This window comes from Nansenia antarctica (genome assembly GCF_963989245.1).
Source record: "Nansenia antarctica genome assembly, chromosome: 10".
Classification (NCBI taxonomy): domain Eukaryota; kingdom Metazoa; phylum Chordata; class Actinopteri; order Argentiniformes; family Microstomatidae; genus Nansenia; species Nansenia antarctica.
In genome coordinates this window covers 26002317-26021475 of record NC_137680.1, presented here as the reverse complement: position 1 = coordinate 26021475, position 19159 = coordinate 26002317, and the positions used below count along the sequence as shown (strand labels likewise).

Genomic DNA, 19159 nt, shown 5'->3' with positions numbered 1-19159 from the left:
AACACGGTAGTATAGTATTCCACGGTAGTACCGTTGTATAAAGCTTATGGTATAGTAGGCACCGTGACATTTTGGCACCGCGGTATATCGTTGGTGCCGGCATATCGTGCAACACTACTATGAAAGACCACTGTGAGCAGGCTAATGAAACGGCTCACAATAAGCTGCACTCTCAGCTACAAGTTGCATTTCACATGGCAAAAAATGGCATCGCATGTCATCAGTATGTGGGACTGACTGAGCTACTGAAAGCAGTTAAGGCTCCAGATTGTGTCTTGAGTGAGGGCATTTACCGCCACAGCGACTCCGTTGACATTGTGGCGTGCGTTCAGCGCTGGACATGGCATAGCGCGCATGCGAATCATGAAAGCCTATATTATATTTATTATATAGCTCGCATCTAATCGTATCGGATGAGAAATAGACATTAAACGGTATATATAGGCTACACAACAGTAATCACCGCGACAAACAGCTATATTATATTTTAATATGATGACCGGAATATCTCATGTTTGTCCGGTAAATTGAAATCTTCCCGGACACGTTGACCGGCACAAATTTTTTCTAACGGAAACCCTGAGTGGTAGGATACCTTAGATGTGGTGCCAGCGACCCTCTAGTCACCAGCTCACATTTTGCTCCCTCCTGGGGTGGGGATCCAACCAGTGACCTACCGGTTGCTGTCCGGCCTCTCTAACCTCTAGGTTTCTGCCGCCCCACAAAGTGCTTCCAGAGAAGGGTGGTGAAACGGGACTCCTCCTTAATCTCAGCTATCCTCCCTTGTCCATGAAGCACCTTTGGGAGTAAAGACAGTTCCTTTTTCCACCTGTGTAATACAACAACCCGCTGTTATCGGCCTACCTTGTTGCTTGTAACAAAACACATATGTGCCTATATGTGCACCTTTGCACTTCCCCACATGTAAGAGCCATTTCAGCGGGATGGGTTATTACTCAAGTGTAATGAAGACTGTTCCTTTTTCCACCAATGTAATAACCACTTAGTCACTCAGTTATCAGCCTACCATGTTGCTTATATAACACACGCTTATACAATGTTGTTATGACAGTAATTGTATCCTTATTACGCAGGTATAGGGCCAGCTTACTGTAAGGTGTTACCCACTCCTTAGTAATAATATTAAGCATGCCTGAGCATAGACTACTTTTTCTTGTGATGAGTGATGGATAGATGATTCATTTACTTCGAAAAATGTGTTTGTTGCAAGTCACTTTGGATAAAGGTACCTGCTAAATGGCAAAAATGTGAATGTAGAAACATGTCTTGACAAGACCAACGACTGTATTGCACAATATCTATGGTACAATTCTAACTTTCTGTTTCTTCTCTTTTCCACAGATCCTGTTCTGAACACGTAGAGTACGACCAAACAAGATGCTTGACAAACGCCCATCAAGAATGGAACTAACCCTTTTTGGGAAAAAAATCTTAAACGTTGTTCTTTTTTTTGATGGAATCCAATGAGTGGACAGTCCTGGAGAAGCGTTCATTGAAGCAAACCATCCACAGTAATCATGTGTCACTTTTACATGAGTTGGACAGACTCACTGATGAATGAAACACTGCTGGTCCTTTGGAGAACCCTTCCCCACTAAATGGAGAGATCTGATATTGTCAAGGTACATAGATTGTGCCCTCACAAAGTTACTTAATGCCTCCCGCAAGCATTAGCACGGGGGTGGCTGTGGCACAGGAGGTAGAGCCGGCGTCTAATGATCGCAAGGTCGGTAGATCAGCAGTTCGAACCCCGACTGTCCACATGTCGAGGTGTCCTTAGGCAAGACACTGAACTCCAAATTGCTCTCAATGAGAGTGCCGGTGCCTTGCATGGTAGCTTGCCGCCATTGGTGTGTGAATGGGTGATTGAGAGGCCATTGTAAAGCGCCATTGTAAAGTGCTTTGGAATAAGGCGCTATATAAGTCAGTTCGTTTACCCTTGCAAGTTTATGTTAATTCTCTAACCTCTGCTTTTGTTAATTGTCTTGACAGTTGCCTGAGACTACTGCTCAACTGTCGTCCGGCTCCCTCAACCAGGATTGATGTCATCAGCTCTAGGAAGACAGCCACTGGACTCTGAATATGGAACACCCCCCAATGGATTACTCTAGCTATGTTGAGCCAGATGGAGAAGCAAGTGCCTTCATCTGCACAGAATGTGGCGATGGCTTTATTCGCTACCCAGAATTCCTCAACCACATGAATACACATGGACCATTGGATTCGTTTTCCTTAGATGGTTCTTCAAATGGGTTCGAAGTCCCCCGTGAGTATGTGCTCCATGAAAATGGAACACTCACATTGGTCGACAGGTATTCGGTCAAACCACCTTCCGCCAAACCACCTTCCTTTAGACCACCATCCCCGACTCCGCCAGTGAGGAGACCGCCATCCCCACCTCCCAAAGTGAGGCCAGTATCTCCATATCGACGTGCACGCTTTTCTACGTTGGCAGCACCAACCAACCCACCACGCGTTAACACCTCTCTTCCGGTGAAGTCTTCACCATGCCGATGTGAAACATGTGGCATGTCCTTTAATGGCCAGCAGGGTTTACGACAGCACCAGCAGTATGGGAATGCAGAGAGAGGTTTTAAGTGCACCTTGTGTTGCAACGTCTTTGAAAGCAGAGAGGAGCTAAAGAAACATCTTCAAGAGCACAGCGATCAGAGATTTTACTGCTGTGGTCAGTGTGGAAAACGCTTCCTGAAACGGGAGAGCTTGAATGCTCATCGGACAGAGCAACACAGTTGGCTCAGGCAAGAGAGAAGGTCGGAACACGATCAAGAGAACAAAGAGAGAACGTATCCTTGTAAGAAGTGCAACTTATGTTTCTTCTGGCTCTCCGACTTGCAGAGCCACTTAATCAACCATTCCAAGAAAAAATCGGACCTACACACCGTTGACTCTTCAATAGACTCCAAACGCCAGCCTCAGCAAGACCTTAAGTCACACACACCCCGTCAGAACATCGACAAATCTATTGATCTGAAGAACCGGAATGGCAATTCTGTGACCTCTTCTGGACACAACGATGACACATCTGTCAATGTGAAGAACCGCAATGGCAGCGTTTTATCCTCTTTTAGACACAACGATGACACTGTTGACACGAAGAACCTCAATGGCGCTGGTGGCACTTCCGTCAGACCCTACCAGTGTGGTTTGTGTGGCGCCAGTTTCCAGCATTTAAAAGACTTAAAGGAGCACCACCTCTCCCATCAAACTGATGAAGACATTGAAAGAGAAAAACAAGAATCAGAAGCCACACCTAGTCGGCGCATGTTCAGGGTCCACCATGCGTCCGCAGTGCAGCCGCCACCAGCGGGGAAGACGCAAGGGAAGAAGAAGAGACGCAAGGGAGGCTCTGGTGCGAAATTGCATCCATGCAAACACTGCCACCGTGTATTTAATCACTCCAGTAGTCTTTCTCGGCACATGAGGTACCACAAGGGGACTCTTCACACTTGCGTGTTCTGTGGGAGACATTTCCCAGAGCGCTGTGATGTCAGGAGGCACATTTCCATGTATCACAAATCTGAACTGGAGAAGAAGCCTGGGCTGAAATACATGGCCTTGCACACCAAACCAGTGAGTGGTTCCCAATTGAAATCTGATAGGTTGGTTGTGAAAAGGTCGAGGAGACGCAAGAGGTCTTCGGTAGAGGTAGACGTGGACATGGACGATGACGGGGAAGATTCTTCTGGCTCTAAACCAAGGGTAAACTACAAGTGTCGAGAGTGTGGGAAGAGGTTTGGGCTCTTGTGCGTGTACCAGAGGCACTTGCGGTACCACAAGAAGGAGCCCTTGATGACGGAAAAGTGCCCGCGCTGTCCAGCTCGCTTCAGGCATTCCTCTGCACTGGAGCAGCATCTGGAGAATCACCCTAGTCAGTCGGCAGGGGAAACGCACACGGAAGGACAGACTTCCCCCACCGGTGGGTCTAATCAGGACCCTCACGTGGAGTATGACAATGCAGAGGACCAGGAGGATAGGGTTGTCGAGGGTGAGGATAATGGCGCTTTATCGCAGGTGCTATACGAATGCACCGAGTGCACAGAGACGTTTTCAGATCTGCAGAGGTTTCTGCAGCACCAGAGTTCTCATGGGTCAGATAACCTTGGGGAATTGAAACAATAGACCTGACCATGTATGTACTGAGGGTGAGGGGAAAGTGTATCTTGGGACTGCTTAAGTAACATGAACGTTCATATACATTTCCCACATACCCCCAATTCCTGATTCATGTGAAAGTCTTGAGTTGTACCAACACATTTCCTGTTAAGATTTGGCCTTTGATCAATTTTGCCGTGAAATCGATACCAATCAAGGAACTGAAAGCGGTATTGTGCTGTGGGTGGGCATTTGATTCTTTACCAGGTCATGATGGCATTAATTTGATGGAGACGACGGAATTACTGAAAATGTTTTTATGTGATTATGTTAACTTGAGGTAGTTTTGTAATTCTGATGTTTTTTTACCTTCTTTGTCTACGCCAGATAATGTTAGACGCAATGTAAGGTTGCAAAATTCACGTAAGTACGGGAATCTTGCAACCCTAGATGGTACTCATGGGAATAAAGACATGGTAATCTTGTAGAAACATGTCTTGCTCTACCCTCTAAACATAAAAGCTTTTTTGAGACTGAAAGTCTCCCATGGTGCATCTTACATTTTTCAGGATCATGAACTCTGTGACACAATGACAATTTTGAATGACATCCAGGTCAGGGTTTTTGGCTCTTGTGAAAAGGCTCTTGATGTTTCTTTCTGTTTTATCATCTCTCGGTTGTCTGCCTCTGGGAAGTTTCACCCCCCCAAAAATTCACAAAATAGTTTGGCTAAATGTACTCAACAATAGGACATCATCATATCTGAGGGACTTCTTGCTTCCAGCAACCACGGACAACATATTTCAAATCAGCCAAGGCTTCCCTTATTGGCTATTCTCAATGTGGGTGTGCCTCTTGGGAGGGTTCAATATGGGAGGAGCCAATGACTACCCTTATGACAATTTGGTTATTGTTAGCAGGAAGACCCCCTGTGTATGGTGATGTCATACTTTTGAGTCTACCTAAATTCTCTTGATGTGACCCCAAGATAGCTGTTGTTATATTAGTTTAGGATTAGCATATTTCCCCATCAAGCAGATACATTCTGATGACCACGGTCAATGATTAGAATGCTACAAACTGTATTGGCACCTGAGAGTTTGTTGTTTTTTGCCATTAAAATTTAAGGAAATAACTTGTCTTTTTTTGTCCTGGCACTGAATGATTTCCCCTTGGTTACCTTTCAGACATCTCAAATGAGGTTACTGCATAGTGTTAACAGGCATGTTTTCCTGCTCGCTAGTTGTTTTGGATTAGAAACCTATGTGTTTCTCTCAGGGTTCTCCACAAATGTAAAGATTTAAAAGTGGCGCCGTGCGCCGTCACTATGTAAAGATTTCAGAGCAAATGAAACAGATATTTTGTAATGATAGAGTAACTATGTTTCATCAACTATGTTTCATCAACCAATGAGGTAGTGGATAGTGGGTTGGACTGGTGATCGGAAGGTTGAGAGTTCAAATCCCGCCTGAAACCACACCACTACTAGTGTGCCCTTGAGTAAGGCACTTAGCCCTCAGTTACTCCAGGGGGAATCTCCCTGTAATTCGTAATTGTAAATCGCTTTGGATTAAAAGCGTCTGCTAAATGGCAAAATCAATGACTTTGTTGTTAAAAGTGAACAAGGGTTTTTTAGGTCTGTTTTGATAAAGCACACTTCCTGTCATCCTTTCACCCCCTGCCACAGTCTCACAACATCCTGTGAGAAACACAGGTGTGTGTCTGGTAGCCTATCCCAGAATATGGCTTTGTTCAGGATTTCATTCATCATGTGGATCCATCAGTGTCCCAAGTGTCAAACAAGCAATTCAGTAGATTCTGTGACCACTAGGGCAGAGGTACCTTTCTGGTGGACATTATGTTTTTCTTTTGAAGTGCAACTAAAATAGAAGTAGACACCATTAGTTGGGCTTCATTTAGGTCATCCAGAGTGAAGGGTCGCTCATTAAGTTCAAACTCCGCCCTTCCGGTATGCTGGGTAAAAAAAAGCACCCTACAGAGCTTTCCACTTTGACTTTTTCTGTTCTTCAACTGACAGTTCTCACTGGTCAAATGTAACTTGACCATCACTAAGTGGTGATTAGTCAGGCTACTTTTGTGTTCGAGTAACAGTATTGGCTCTATTCTGAGACAACCCCTAGCCCCTACCTCTTAGACACTTGTGTAGATCTGAAAACATGATGAGCATAAGTATGATGGCGAACATTCCTCCTAGCTTTTCACCATCTTATTTATACCTATCCAATCCTTTCAGATCTAGGGTGTCTCGGGTGAAGGGTCAAGGTTTGTTTCTTGACAGGACCCTATGTTAGACAGTTAAAGGGGATGGAACTGGAGATGACAATTGGGTATAGTTGACCTCACTGATTAGCCACCTCCATTGTTGCAATCAGAATGTATTTCGAAGGATGGGCAGAGGCTCAAAGAGACTCATCTGGGACAAACCCCTTGTCCATCTATAGGACCACACCTCTAGTAGGTCACAAACCTCTGGCTATATAGCTTATTAGTTAGCATTTGCTCATTGGCAAGTCATTGCTAAGAGCCTTTGATTGGCATGTTGACGATTGGCAGCTCTGTGATGTATTGCTATAAGTAGCCCTGAAGTAAATTGTGACCAATGTTGGCCAGAGATTGGTGTGCTATCAGGGCCCACCTTGAACTCCCAGATGTTGCCTAGCCACAGGCATTACTGGCAAACTCGGTGCTTGGTTTGATCCATGAGGAGCAAAATGCATACATTCTACCAATTCCCTACCATCAATAATGGATTTCCATTCGTGGTTAATCAGAGTGCAAGTCTGACCCTAAGGTCTTACCCTGACTTACCTTAACCTGCCCTAGGATCAGACCATAGGTATATATATCATGATTTCCCTGTGGCTGTTTCCAGCCAGCGATGGAATGTAAATGCCCTTTGAAACTGGTGGTGGTGCAAGGTACTGCCAAACGGAGATTGTCCATAGTGTCTCCCGGTAGGCCTAATACAAGGCCTCAGATCAACCCTCTATCTAACAGGTTAGTTCTTTAGTTGAAACCACTGCTGTTATTTTTACATTCCATTTGTATTTGGCCATTACATCTTATTACAAATCACAAGGTCCCTATTGCTGGGACTTCCTGTACTTCCCTGTTGCTGATACTTCCCTATTCCTGAAACTAGTGTTGTTCCGATACCATTTTTTGATCCCGATACCGATACCGATACCTGACCGTGCAGTACTTGCCGATACCGAGTACCGATCCGATACCACGGCGTTTGAAAAAACAAAACAAAAAAACATGTTTTTTGAGCCGCATACTAACCTCGATGTAAAATTATTGCTAACACTTAGTCTGGCACTGCTCAAAACCTTTGTAAAACTCGTAAAGTTTTTGTAAAACTTAAGTAAAAAAAAAAAAAAAAAAACTTACGTTTTTGTAAAGTACTCGCCGATACCGATACCAGCATTTTTGTGCGTATCGGTGGCCATGCCGATACTAGTATCGGTATCGGAACAACACTACCTGAAACGGGGCCAAGCCCTGTGGGTTGGAGCATTCAAGCCACAAATGTTTTCTGAATCGCCTCAGATCTTTTTTCCTGGGGGGGAATCTGGGATTGGGGGAGAAAAAGAAAACAAAAGTTGCAATCTACAGCATCATCTTCGATTTAGCACATCTCTGTCAATTTAGCGCGAGCTACCACCCGTCAATCAAAAATTCCGCTACCACCCTGTTTTTGCACAGCAATGCTGCAGTGCTATGGCCACCTTCTGGCGATTACCTCCACAGGGGCGGCTGTGGTTCAGGAGGTAGAGCTGCCGTCTAACGATCGCAAGGTTGGCAGATCGGCGGTTCGAGCCCCGGCTGGCCACATGTCGAAGTGTCCTTGGACAAGACACTGTACCCCAAATTGCTCCCAGTGAGCGGGCCAGCGCCTTGCATGGTAGCTTGCTGCCATTGGTGTGTGAATGTGTGTGTGAATGGGTGAATGAGCGGCCGTTGTAAAGCGCTTTGGATAATGGCGCTATATAAGTGCAGTCCATTTACCATTACCATTTACTGCGCTGCTCTGTCACTTGGGCAAAAATCGCATTTCTTACTAGCCGCTCTGACGTGACGTCAAGGTTTTATTTCAGGTATTGCTAAGTCACCACTTACTTATGGTGTTCCTTCCGTAGCAACACAATGTAGATGTTCTAGCCAATCCAGCAACTAGCTGCTGTGACATTCTCTCTCCCGATTGGTAGTCGCCAAAGTCGTGGTGAAAAAAAGAGTTGGGGTCTATTCTGGTTGCGTCTCCCTATGGTCGAATCGCTCAAGACTTCGGATGTCGCAACTTCCATTGAAAAGGACTGATTTCCGACTGCTTTGTAGCTGCTATGTCGCTAGATGCTTGAACACCCAGTCACATGCACTGACCCTGAGACCAGCTCCACCCATCCATCTTACATGCCTAGAGAGTACCGGGCGTTAATATTGCCCAGGACAAGAAATGTGGACCAAAACCCAAAAGGACAAAAGCATGTGTACCCAGCATGTACTAGTCTGTATTAGAACTCATTGGTGCTTGAATCCCAGATGGACCCATCCTTGCCCTTACCATGCTGGGGGGGGGGGGGGGGGGGTTGGTTGCGAGTACCCATTCAACCCGAACCAAGCAATTTCATGGTTTCAAAAGTTACAGGACGTGCTTTTGTATTTAACAACTGATTTTCATCATATCACCACATTGACCCACAGTTCAGAGCAGAGGAATGAATTCTCTTTTCAGTCTCCACTGATTGACAAGACCCCTGTGGACCTCGATCCTGCTTCTCGATGGACCACTCGACCATCCTTGACATTGACAACCCCTCTGTGTGTGCAAGTGTATAATTTCAAATGACACTTTTTTGTTGTTGTTGACAGATACAAGCTAATGGAAGTACAGTCAGTTTGGAATCAATGCCATGGACAAGAGAGGGGACTATTCCAAGGGCGTTACTATGCACCGGTCATAGTCCATGCTTGCTGTACTGAACCATGTGTTATTTTGAGTCATATTGTGTGGTTGTGCTTTACTGGTATGACACAGAAAACCCTTGCTGAGAACTCAGGAAAAAAATGTCCTTAAAAAAAATGGGCACCATTTTGAGTGTTTCTTGCTTCCCTCCATCTTGGCTTCTTCCAGGTATCCTGTTACTAAAATGGTGGCCAGCAGGCAGCAGCACACCAGTGTGACCTAGTTGTAAGCAGGCTGTTGCCATTCCTCTTGCTGTAAACCGACCTAGACTGGCCATAAATGATGCTTGGGAATGGTGAAGGGGGGGTTTCACATCATTAACAGTTGCCAAACAACACAGTTAGGGAGAGCAACATGTCGGACAGCCGTTGCTTCTGCTGCTTCTGCTGCTGCATTGTGTGTGTCAGCCATTGCACGTCCAGCAGCAGAGCCCCAGAGGCAGGAGCCCAGAAGTGCAGGATTGGTGCTGTGCGCAGAAACATCCCGCGCAGCCCATGGAGGGGCGGGCCCACGTAGGGCGGATTCTCGTAAGGTTCCTCTGCGTTCTTATTGGTTCTCGCCAGGTTCCTCTATGTTCTCATTGGTTCTAACAAGGTTCTTCTGTGTTCTTATTGGTTCTGGACAGTGAGGAACCATCAGGATTGTTCCCGGGGTTCAGGCAGCCCCATTGTGTGATGCGCCAAAAGAGGGAAAAAAACAGCTGAATTGTGTGTGTTGCGCTTCTGAAATGGTAACATTGTTTTCGGTTTTGATTCGTGGATCATATGCTCGAGGTGTGCACGGAGATTACTGTCTGACAGAGAGCGACGGAGGAGGACAGGACTGCAGGATTGGTAAGTGAGGTTTCTCCTTCTGCACCGAAGGGAGCCAGGGAGTTGTTGCGGGGGGAAGAAGCCATTTGCAGATGGGGTGGTGCTACACTAGTTAGCATCGTAAGCAAGCAAGCCAACATTATACAGTCATTGAATGGCATTGCACATTTATTTCTCACTATTTCCACATTCCCACTCGACCCTGGGAGTCCGTGTTGGCTGATGTGCTTATTGTTCTGGACACCCTTGTTGTAACATTGTGTTACACCCTTGTTGTAACATTGTGGCTGGACACCCTGGTTGTAACCCGCTCCTGCAGGCCACACACACACACACACACACACAGGGGCGCTATGGCCAAGCACACGTATGCAACGTAAATACCTGTACGACCTGGATATGACAACAATGTGTGATCAGATGAATGAACTACTGATCATTTGCGCCGATGAGTAAGCTGAGCAGATTTGATTGAGATCATGCATGCATATATCATACAAATATACATATATGTGCATATGCCTCGGTAGGTAACCCCCATATGTAAGAGAACAATGCAATTTTAACACACGATACGAGTAAGTCACGTATATTAAGCTCATATTCCGCCCGGCTAGACATTACACACGTGTCATATTTATAATCCATTAGAAAAATAACGACGTGTTTTTAATTGTCCAGCAGCCATCAAGTAGAGATATGACTTGTTCAGTCTAACAAGACACTGATATTGGTGTCCGTCACTGTTAGATAATGATAATTAGATGAATAATAATAATAATAATTAATCTTAATTAGATTCGAATCAAGTTGATTCCTTTCTGACAGGATTACATCCTTTTGTGATGTAGCAGCTATCTAACGGTATGTTTACATGACGGGTTTCACGGGAACTTTAGTTTGTTCGCTGACTGACTACATCGTTGAATTGATTTGCCAACTTTTTGTCTTTTTATCAGTTCACTTCAGTTAATGGCTAAAGTTCAATATACAACAAAGAACACTCAATGCATGTAAATAAGACAGGAGAAACCACAAACGAAATCATATCCATGGGACAAAACGGTAGGATGGCACAAAACTGACACAAGGATACATAGCCTGCTCAGAACACGTCAAGAAAAGAAAAACAGTCAGCAATGCTTCCCAAGTGTACTATATTCACTTGTTTATAGCACTATATTCACTTGTTTATAGCACTATATTCACTTGTTTATAGCACGTGATCATAAGGAATGTGATTCATTTGGTTGTTATTCATCACAACCTCCAAAAAATGACTCCAACAGCCTCCTACTCTTCTGATTGGCTAATAAGTTGCGATCCAACCACAATAATTATGTGATGTTACAATTAGGCTGCATCTTCCTTTGTGTTTTCTAATCATATTCATGATTTAGTCACATTGCTGGTCTTGGTGCACATTTGTTTGGGCCTATATCAACTCCAGGGATTTCTAAACCAGGGGGCCGTTCCACTAAAGGTGGCTCAGTATATCGGCGTTTGAAATAAATGCGGCGATCAGGCAACTCGGGATTGGAATTCAAGCCTCAGGTGATTCCTCGAACGAGGATCAGGCTTGTGTTATGAGTGTTCACAGAACACCGGCTTACAAATCTTCGATATGGGCGCGTGCACGCAGACATAAAGAGCCCCGAAGGGTCGATCTGTCGAAATGAAGATACTCTGCAGGGGTACTACATTTGCGCAGCATTCCGAATTATTGATCTTTATGAAGACGGAAAAATAAGATGTAAAATAGTGCAATACTGCCGCAATTAACAAGGCGAGGGAAATGGTTTGGCAAGAAATTGCTGACCGATTAAATGCGTAGGTCATACTAGCCCCAGTTATTGTTATATGTTCATATTTTAATAAATGAATATTACTACTGTGGTGATATCAGCAGCAGGCTACAAACCGTCATATCGCCGCAATGGCCTAGTGGTATCGACCGCTGCCAAAGGATTTATTCGTCATTTTTAGACGGTGGTTCGAATCCCTCTTCGGACACACTTTTTACTGCATTTCGTTGTCTGAATCTAATCTAAAATCTCATCTAAAAAAGTATGTAGGCTATAAAATTATGGTGCAGGCTAATTTACAAGAACTGACACGATTACAATGGTGTTTGAAGCCTTTTCATGAAATCTTCGGTTAAATGTAAAAAAAATAAAAATCACTTAGACAAGTCTCGAACACGCAACCTTTGGAACGCTAGTTGTCTGCCTTAACCACTGCGCCAGCCAGACCGCTGTGATGACAGCAATGCAAGTTGAAACAAAGACTTTTTTTTTTTACACTCTTTTATTTATTGATCTATCGATCTATCTCACACTTTCAAAATATCAAGTTATCTATCACACAATCAAACTATCTATCGATCGATCACACTTTCAAAATATCAAATTATCTATCTATCACACAGTCAACCTATCCATCTATCTATCTCGTGTGAAGTGGGAACTAATATTTCCTAAAAGAGGAACTGTCGTTCGGGATTTCCGCCTGTGAGCCTTTTTTGAGCGCGTCTTACTTTAGCCAGTGTTTTAGCCTGGTTTAATGATATCTGACTCAGAAGGAGCTCAACCAAGCAGCGAATTATTTGAGCCACATTGATGGAACCGAACGCAAGCTAACATTATCGAGGCTTAGAAGATAATCGACCTTAGTGGAATGGGCCCCAGGCAGCCAAGATGATGACATAAACATTAGCTAAGCCTGTTGATTTATCAAATTGTATAGGCTTATACGGTTGATCTGAGATAGTCATTCAAGGAGCAAAACATTTTTCTTAATGTCCCAAGGACATTTAAAGAAACAACAACAAAAAACACGTTCATTTCCCAGAGGTCCTACCCTGATCTGGCGCCATGGGGGGGATGTTGTTGGGCACTTGGGGGCGCGGTACTGTCAATTGCTTGGGTAGGCTAGGCTACGGGACTGTGATATGGGGGGTATTCCATCAACGTCGCTAAAGGAAAATCCAGGCTTATTTTTTGTAGGTTTCTCGGGAGACTTATCAAAAATAAACCAGTATTTTCCTTTAGCGATGTTGATGGAATACGCCCTTATGTTACAAAAGCATGAAGATGCGATATACACCTCTTGGTTACTTTGGTTACGAGTCACGTATAGAAGCATTTATATGCGCTGTTCATTTTGCTTAGCTGCAGATGTTTAATTTCATGGGAAATGTGACTCGCCCATCTGGCTGGCTAAATGAACAACATTCTAGTTTTCATATAGGCCTATATTTGCAGACTAAATAAATGGCTCGCATTCAACCACACAACTCCTTTGCTAGTTTCAAATACACGTTACTAAGAAATTCGCTAGAAGAAGATGCGAAAACGATTGACAGATTTATTAGTTATGAGTAGGGCTGTCCCAAACGACAAATTTTCTAACGATTAATCTAGCGATTATTTTTTCGATTAGTCAATTACTCTAACGACTAATTTAACGATTAGTCTAACGATATTTTTTTTTACTGTTCGATTAATGTATCACTTAATTTTCCCCCAAATAATGGCTGTATTGTCTCTCTGTTTAACAGTGTCTTTATAAAGCACTCTGGGTAATAGCGGCTGCTCTTATAAAACAAAGCAGCGTGTGACATGCACATTACTCAGACGGCCGCCCCTTTAAATGATCAGCTGATGTATGGGGGCTGTCTGTGGGCCCGCAATTAAACACAGACACCTTTAATTCGGCGACCTACTACTACTACTACTACTACTACTACTACTACTACTACTACTACTACTACTACTACTACTACTACTACTACTACTACTACTACTACTACTACTACTACTACTACTACTACTACTACTACTACTACTACTACTACTACTACTACTACTACTACTACTACTACTACTACTACTACTACTACTACTACTACTACTACTACTACTACTACTACTACTACTACTACTACTACTACTACTACTACTACTACTACTACTACTACTACTACTACTACTACTACTACTACTACTACTACTACTACTACTACTACTACTACTACTACTACTACTACTACTACTACTACTACTACTACTACTACTACTACTACTACTACTACTACTACTACTACTACTACTACTACTACTACTACTACTACTACTACTACTACTACTACTACTACTACTACTACTACTACTACTACTACTACTACTACTACTACTACTACTACTACTACTACTACTACTACTACTACTACTACTACTACTACTACTACTACTACTACTACTACTACTACTACTACTACTACTACTACTACTACTACTACTACTACTACTACTACTACTACTACTACTACTACTACTACTACTACTACTACTACTACTACTACTACTACTACTACTACTACTACTACTACTACTACTACTACTACTACTACTACTACTACTACTACTACTACTACTACTACTACTACTACTACTACTACTACTACTACTACTACTACTACTACTACTACTACTACTACTACTACTACTACTACTACTACTACTACTACTACTACTACTACTACTACTACTACTACTACTACTACTACTACTACTACTACTACTACTACTACTACTACTACTACTACTACTACTACTACTACTACTACTACTACTACTACTACTACTACTACTACTACTACTACTACTACTACTACTACTACTACTACTACTACTACTACTACTACTACTACTACTACTACTACTACTACTACTACTACTACTACTACTACTACTGTAACTGCCTCTGTCAAACAGCCCCAGACACAGGGCAGACTCACTGCTATGTTTAGCCAACTTGAATGCCATCAGGGTTTTTCCTGGCTCAAAATGAGGCGGAGGTGGTACCAGTGGTGTTTGACATCGGGGGGGACCCATGAAGCAGGGCTGTCTGTGGGTCCTTAAACATCAAACACTTAATTTCTTGCATTCTGGTGAATTGATATGCACCAATTTGTGCCCTTTCTGCATCAATTTATGGTGGAAATGTAATTATTTATGTAAAGGAAAACACAATATTCAGGCACCAGATGACCATTCAAAATATAATGAATATTAGGATATAATGAATATAAGGCTCTCAGGCATTCTGTACTTTCAAATATGTATTCTCCTTGAGCAGTCAACATACTATCAGCTATTTCGCTAGCAAAAACGAAAGCTAACTTATTTGCGAAACAGCGCCCCCGCCACCACGTCGGCGCAGTGCCGCAATTGCAGTTAGATTTTTATTTTTTTTGCGACGCACATTACGCAAGTCGACGTCGACGCGTCGTCCCAGCCCTAGTTATGAGTAGTCCTGCTGGTTTGATGGTCACAGAGGAAACACATTTCTGATGACATCAATAGTTTGCTCCCACCAAGGCTGCGTTCGTAAATTCGCTCTGAGAGCGCCAGAGCGCACACTGTGTTCAACGTCTTAAAGGGACCAAGTAATTTGATAGGACAAGAGGCATTCCAAGACTGCTGATCAGATTCCTGAGGCTCATGGGAAAGGGCCATAAAAGAAAGTTTTGAACACGAGTACTGCGGTTTTTGTGTTTTGCTTCTTTGGAAATCGAGCAGTTTACTTAATGTTTATGAGAGTTTAAATTAATTCATATGTGTTATCTGTATGTCTAGAATGTGTTTGTGTAATTTCATTTGCCTATTTCTTTCTCGGTCTCTAGTCTCCTGGACAGATGTAGCCTAACTCACGGCACCTTGGATCCCATTCACACTTACTGAAGCAGAGGTGGTGAGTACCGTATTTGGGTTACAATGCTGTAACTGGAGTAATGACATAGTTGACATAAGGGCAGTGTGTCATGTATGTATCGTGTGACATTTTTCCTGAGGTTGTGTCCTCTTGTGGGCTATAGCCAGTAGGGTTGGGAGGTTATACCGTGGCTTTTGAAAATAGCAACGGTGTCCGTTTCAATATCGTCATACATTTTTAAATATATATAATAAATAGCTATATATAGCCTAATAAACGCCTTAAAGGTCCCATATTATGAAAAACTCACCTTTTCAGTGCTTGTGCTATACATGGGTCTCTGATGACCCATTTTGTGGGCTGCGTGTTTCAGGAAACATGCGATTCAACAACAAGCCATTTAGGTTTCGGCCTCACGTTAAACTGGGAGCATCAAAGTGGAGTTGGCGCATATTGACATCCATTGTATTAAATTTCCCTCGCCGTGTTCATCCGTCCGCTACATTCGAACTCGTTTACATCCCATCGTTTCCATGTAAATGGTTATCGATTCCATGTTTTGTGGGCAACACTGGGATATTTGTTTTTTTAACTCTATTCCTTCGGGAACCGTGTGTTTTTTCAGCAGAAAACTACTGCTGATTTTCTGACCTGTATGTATCTGCATGTTACTTTCGAACGCAAGGTCCGACAGTTTCTATTCAAATGGCTTTGTATTCCTTGTGTTGTGGGGAACGCTGGGATATTTTTATTTTTATTCTATTCCCTCGGGAACGGTGCGATTTTTCGCCGCAGAACGAAACAGAGACATGCTAGAATGCCTTTAGATAAAAATCTGTGTGGTATTTTCAGCAAACATAAAAACATGTTAAAAATGCTAATGTAGTAAGATGGAAAATCACATAGCCCTGCAGCCAGCCACCTTGTGGCGGGAAACGGTATACAGGGCTTAAAGTTCTCCGGTACGGTGCCGGATTTCCGGCGCGGGGGAATTTTTTAGCAAAAAATAAATTAAAAAATCACATGCTATTTGTTTACATCGTAATTTAAAGAGTCGTCTTCAGCAAAGAGACAGTTCCGCCTACCAATGGTATCACATTGCTCAAGCCAACCAACGACTTCTAGCCAATCGGAGGCAGAGTAGTGGGGCGGGCCTTAAGAAGTTTGAATGAGTGTAATGTTAGCTTGTAGAGACGTTCGCTTTTAGCTGCCCGGTATCTCGCTAACATGGACAAAATCCTCAATGTCCTTGTTCGATTTTTTGATGATGATCTGGCCAAAGTAACAACACAACACCTAGCCAGCAGGAAAGTAAACATCGCCAACTCGTCAGCCCTCATGCAGGAACTCAAAGATATCCTGGAGTCCAATGGTCTTGACTAGGGTTGGGTACCGAAAATCGGTACCGGTTACTTTACATTCGGTATTTACCGTACCGAATTGCAAAGGAGATTTCGGTACCTCATTTCGGTACTTTTCTACTTTTTTCCCCCCTGGTGTCCGGTGTCATGCAACAGTCAACCACACGTGACTGAGTCGTGACGTAACATCGCCTGTTACATTTCCAATCAGTGCATGTCATGGTAGTGAGCTGAGCAGTTGTGTTACGAGTTAAGAAGAGTGAGTTTATAGTAAGTGTAGTAATATAGTTAGTGAATTTATACTAAATTATATATATATGAATTGTATTATTATTATTATTATTATTATTATTATTATTATTATCATCATATTATCGAATTTCGCTAGCTAGCCTAGCTACGAGGTCACGAGAATGCCGAAGCGTTCTAAAGTGTGGCTGCATTTCACCCGACTCGATGAAAACAACGCGAAGTGCTCAAAATGCTTAAAATCATTCGCGTGTAAAGCAGGCAACACATCTAACTTGATGAAACACCTGGCAACGCACGGGATAAAGTCATAGTAGACCGTGGAACTTTCCGAACTGTGTCGGCAGCGTAGATGGAAAACACGTGAACATCAAGGCACCGCCGCACGCTGGCAGCGACTACTTCAACTACAAGGGTGCCCACTCCATTGTCCTGATGGCTACCTGCGACGCCAGATATCGGTTTACCATGGTGGATGTCGGGGGATACGGACGGGAAAGTGACGGAGGCATCTTCAAGGAGAGCAGATTCGGTTCTATGCTACTAGTCATAGTCAAGAGAGGTGTCGTATTTTGCCAGAGAAGGCAAATATGCTGATCTTTTTGCAAAAGAATTGCTGAGGTGGGAGTTTTATTTTTATTTATTTTAATTTGAGTGTATATTTAACTGTAATATTATATATATGTATATTGTGCCTCAGTCAGCAGGAGTTTTATTTTCATTTATTTTAATTTGAGTGTATATTTAACTAATATATATTGTGCCTCAGCAATAAAAAAGTGAGAAGCTGTTTAATGTTGTCGACCGTGTTATAATTATATATATGTCATTTAAAAAAATCTAAAGTACCGAATTAAGTACCGTTTCGTTACCGGTACCGTTTTTAAAGTATCGGTTAGGTACCGGTACCGGATAAAACCCAAACGATACCCAACCCTAGTCTTGACTGGTCACTAGTCATCAGTATTCTACTTGATGTAGATCTATTGTTATAGTGATAGTGGCTTAATAAGTGATGCAATCAGTTTGGCCTTAAGTGATTTAATCAGTTTGTTCTTTTAAAGACACATCTAAATATATTATTTTATTTTGTATTGAGTATAAAACAGTATTAATGCATTTTAACATTGAGACATATATTTAGTATTGACTATAAAATAGTATTAATGCATTTAAACATTGAGACAAGAAGCTGTCTTCTGTACCCGCTCTCCCAATATCTTTCCTTATTTTTTCCCACTTTAAGCCCTGACTATTGATTGATTGATTGATTGATTATACTTTATTGTCCCCGAGGGGAAACTCGTCTTGGGCATGGTACTTTCATGCTTCAAGTGCAACAGAGACGATACATACAACATACAGTAGGCAAAGTAAACAACAGGACAGCAGCAAACATTGAGTGACATTGGCAGCAGTTTCCACCTGGACATGGCATCATTTGGTATAAATATATATTGCACATAACCCTTCAAGTGGTGTTTTTCGAATATTGCACATGGCCCTTCAAGTGGTGTCTAAGATAAAGTGCAGGTGCTGGTGATCATGTCCTAATCATCGTTTCTGCTTGAGCGGATTGACTATGTATGGGAAACACTGCCAACACTCACCGGAGTACCAAGCGCAGAGCGTATTCTTCTTCTGAGGAGAAGCGGTCAGGTGACACACGATTATGATCGCTTCTAAGTAGTATTTTTTGACAGGTTATTTCTGTGACACATTTGTTTACAAAACATTCTGTCATCACTTTCATAGCATCTTCACCCACACACACAGTGGTGCTGGACAAACACAGAAAAAAAGGCGCTTAATATATATAGCAATTTCTGACGGTTTTATGACGGTATTGACATACCGCTGCTATTTTCAAAAACCGTGTTATAACCGTACAACCGCCCAAC

At 42.8% G+C, this 19159-nt stretch overlaps 1 protein-coding gene across 1 annotated transcript; it reads left to right on the top strand.

Annotated features, from left to right (window-relative positions):
• Positions 1 to 2550: 2550 nt before the first annotated feature.
• Positions 2551 to 5246, top strand: LOC308166807 (uncharacterized protein; the record flags this gene model as incomplete). The annotated part of the gene is made up of 1 exon (XM_080541132.1): positions 2551 to 5246. One exon carries the CDS (start codon positions 2551 to 2553, stop codon positions 4159 to 4161), a length of 1611 nt encoding a protein of 536 aa, XP_080397258.1. The 3' UTR covers positions 4162 to 5246.
• Positions 5247 to 19159: the final 13913 nt, after the last annotated feature.